This window comes from Anneissia japonica, unplaced genomic scaffold, assembly GCF_011630105.1.
Source record: "Anneissia japonica isolate Jap-2015-1 unplaced genomic scaffold, ASM1163010v1 scaffold287763_len296007_cov137, whole genome shotgun sequence".
Classification (NCBI taxonomy): domain Eukaryota; kingdom Metazoa; phylum Echinodermata; class Crinoidea; order Comatulida; family Comatulidae; genus Anneissia; species Anneissia japonica.
The window spans coordinates 32,099-33,890 of NW_022698178.1; the positions used below are offsets into that span (position 1 = coordinate 32,099).

A 1,792-nucleotide genomic window follows, 5' to 3' on the forward strand; every position below is an offset into this window, starting at 1 on the left:
GATTAAAATGCAAGATACTGAGGAACAATTACAAAGCAGGAAGAAACAATTGCAGGATCACGGTAGAGGTACAAATTTGATAAGCATTAGCTGAAAAGTAAAACAGCCATAAAAAAAAAAAAAAAAAAAAAAAACAACCAGAGCTTTCTGACACCATTTTAAAAATTCGCACAAACATTTCATTAAAATTGTCTTTGGAATTCAAAGTCGTATGTGGTTAGCATTATGAATAAAATAATGCATTGTTCTATTAATTTTGTATTGCTTCTAAGTGTTCTAATTCGGCCACTTCTATTTATAATTATATATGAGTTGGTGGTACGATATATTATTTATAATTACATTCAGACTAGTTTTCTGTGGAGTTCTTCCAGGTGGTAGACATTGCATTTAATGATTCTACAAGCAATCTTCACAATGCTCTCTATTTTAGTTTTTTTATAGCTCGTAAGATTACTAAACCATACTATGAAGTTACCGGTGAAACCAGTAAGAATAAGGTGTTGGTAATCGTATAGACAATAGTATCCTATGCCTTATGTTATTCAAATCTGCTCTACTTCTTTCACTTGATTTACTATACTTTCTTTTTCTTGTTAGAACATTACACATACCGTAATATATAAAAATGCACATAATGAATAACATCGTTAAAACAAACCATCATTATAAAGCTTATTACTTCTAAACAGTCTTTGGTGCAGGCATATGGTTAAGTAAATACGTTTTTGATTGTGATTTTACATCTGTGTCCATCGATCTTAAGATTTTATCTGCTTTTTTGTTACCATGCTTATTACAGCGATATTACTCATACACTCTTTAACCAGGGAACAAAGAAACAGTGAACAATTTCACTGTTCCGTGCTTTAACCATCGACGTTAAAATCATTCTCCTTTTTACACTCTAAAAACAGCGTGGAGATTTAAACGCAAAAGTCAACACAATGGTGTCCTATTTTTGGTGACGTGTTTAGAATTAAAGTTACTTATGCATTTGATATTATGGTGTAAAATACGTAAGCATATTTAATGCTAAACACGAATCATAAAAACATTAGGCTTTGGCCTAAACATTTTTAAAAACATGACACCAAAGACAGGACAAAATTGCCTGGAGCTGTGCGTTTAAATCCCCAAGCCGTAGTCTTTATCATTATGATGTTTGGTAATGTTCAGAAAATTATAGTCTATACTGTAGTATTTATTTTATGCCCTTGTATTGATGTTGATCTTATGTGTAATTCAGTATTTCTCATATTCTCTGTACCGTATCTTAACTACCATACAATACCGAGGATAAGTACCATGGCTTACTGCTCATTCCTCTACGTTCAAAAATGAATACTTGACTACCTTTACTTTTACTTTTATCATTATCTTGATTGATTAATAAAGTAACAAAAACAAAGAAATTAAAGATGTAAACCAAATAGAAATACTGAATCTACAATGAATACTTACATCTGGGCACCGTTTGGAGCATTGTGATGATCACCTTTGAGATGTTTTCTAGAATGGTATGTTTAATTTTATAGCTCGGTGGTTATTGCACTCCCAATCCCCATAAAGAGCCCTAGTCATAAAGCATCGTTCCGTTCTGTGGTTGGCTTGCTATATTTGATGAGAAAGAAAATACGGGTTGCTTCAAGGTATTGACTTTTAAAAACATTACGGTGTAATGACTATATTGACAAAAACGTTTGATGTTCATTTAAGTGTCTTGCAAAAGAATACAATAAAGGTATTATTTAACAGTCCGTTAATTGACAGGAACCTTTTTTCCACATTG

The 1,792-nt window shown here is 31.9% G+C and overlaps 1 protein-coding gene across 1 annotated transcript in view; it reads right to left on the reverse strand.

The window, feature by feature from the left end:
* The window catches only part of LOC117102419 (WSC domain-containing protein ARB_07867-like), a 10,013-nt gene extending 8,427 nt beyond the window's left edge, over window positions 1-1,586 (reverse strand). Inside the window, exon 1 of the mRNA XM_033242673.1 lies at window positions 1,465-1,586. Coding sequence (XP_033098564.1) covers window positions 1,465-1,486 — 22 coding nt within the window. The 5' untranslated portion in view covers window positions 1,487-1,586. The remainder of the gene's footprint in view (window positions 1-1,464) is intronic.
* Between the last annotated feature and the right edge of the window lie 206 nt (window positions 1,587-1,792).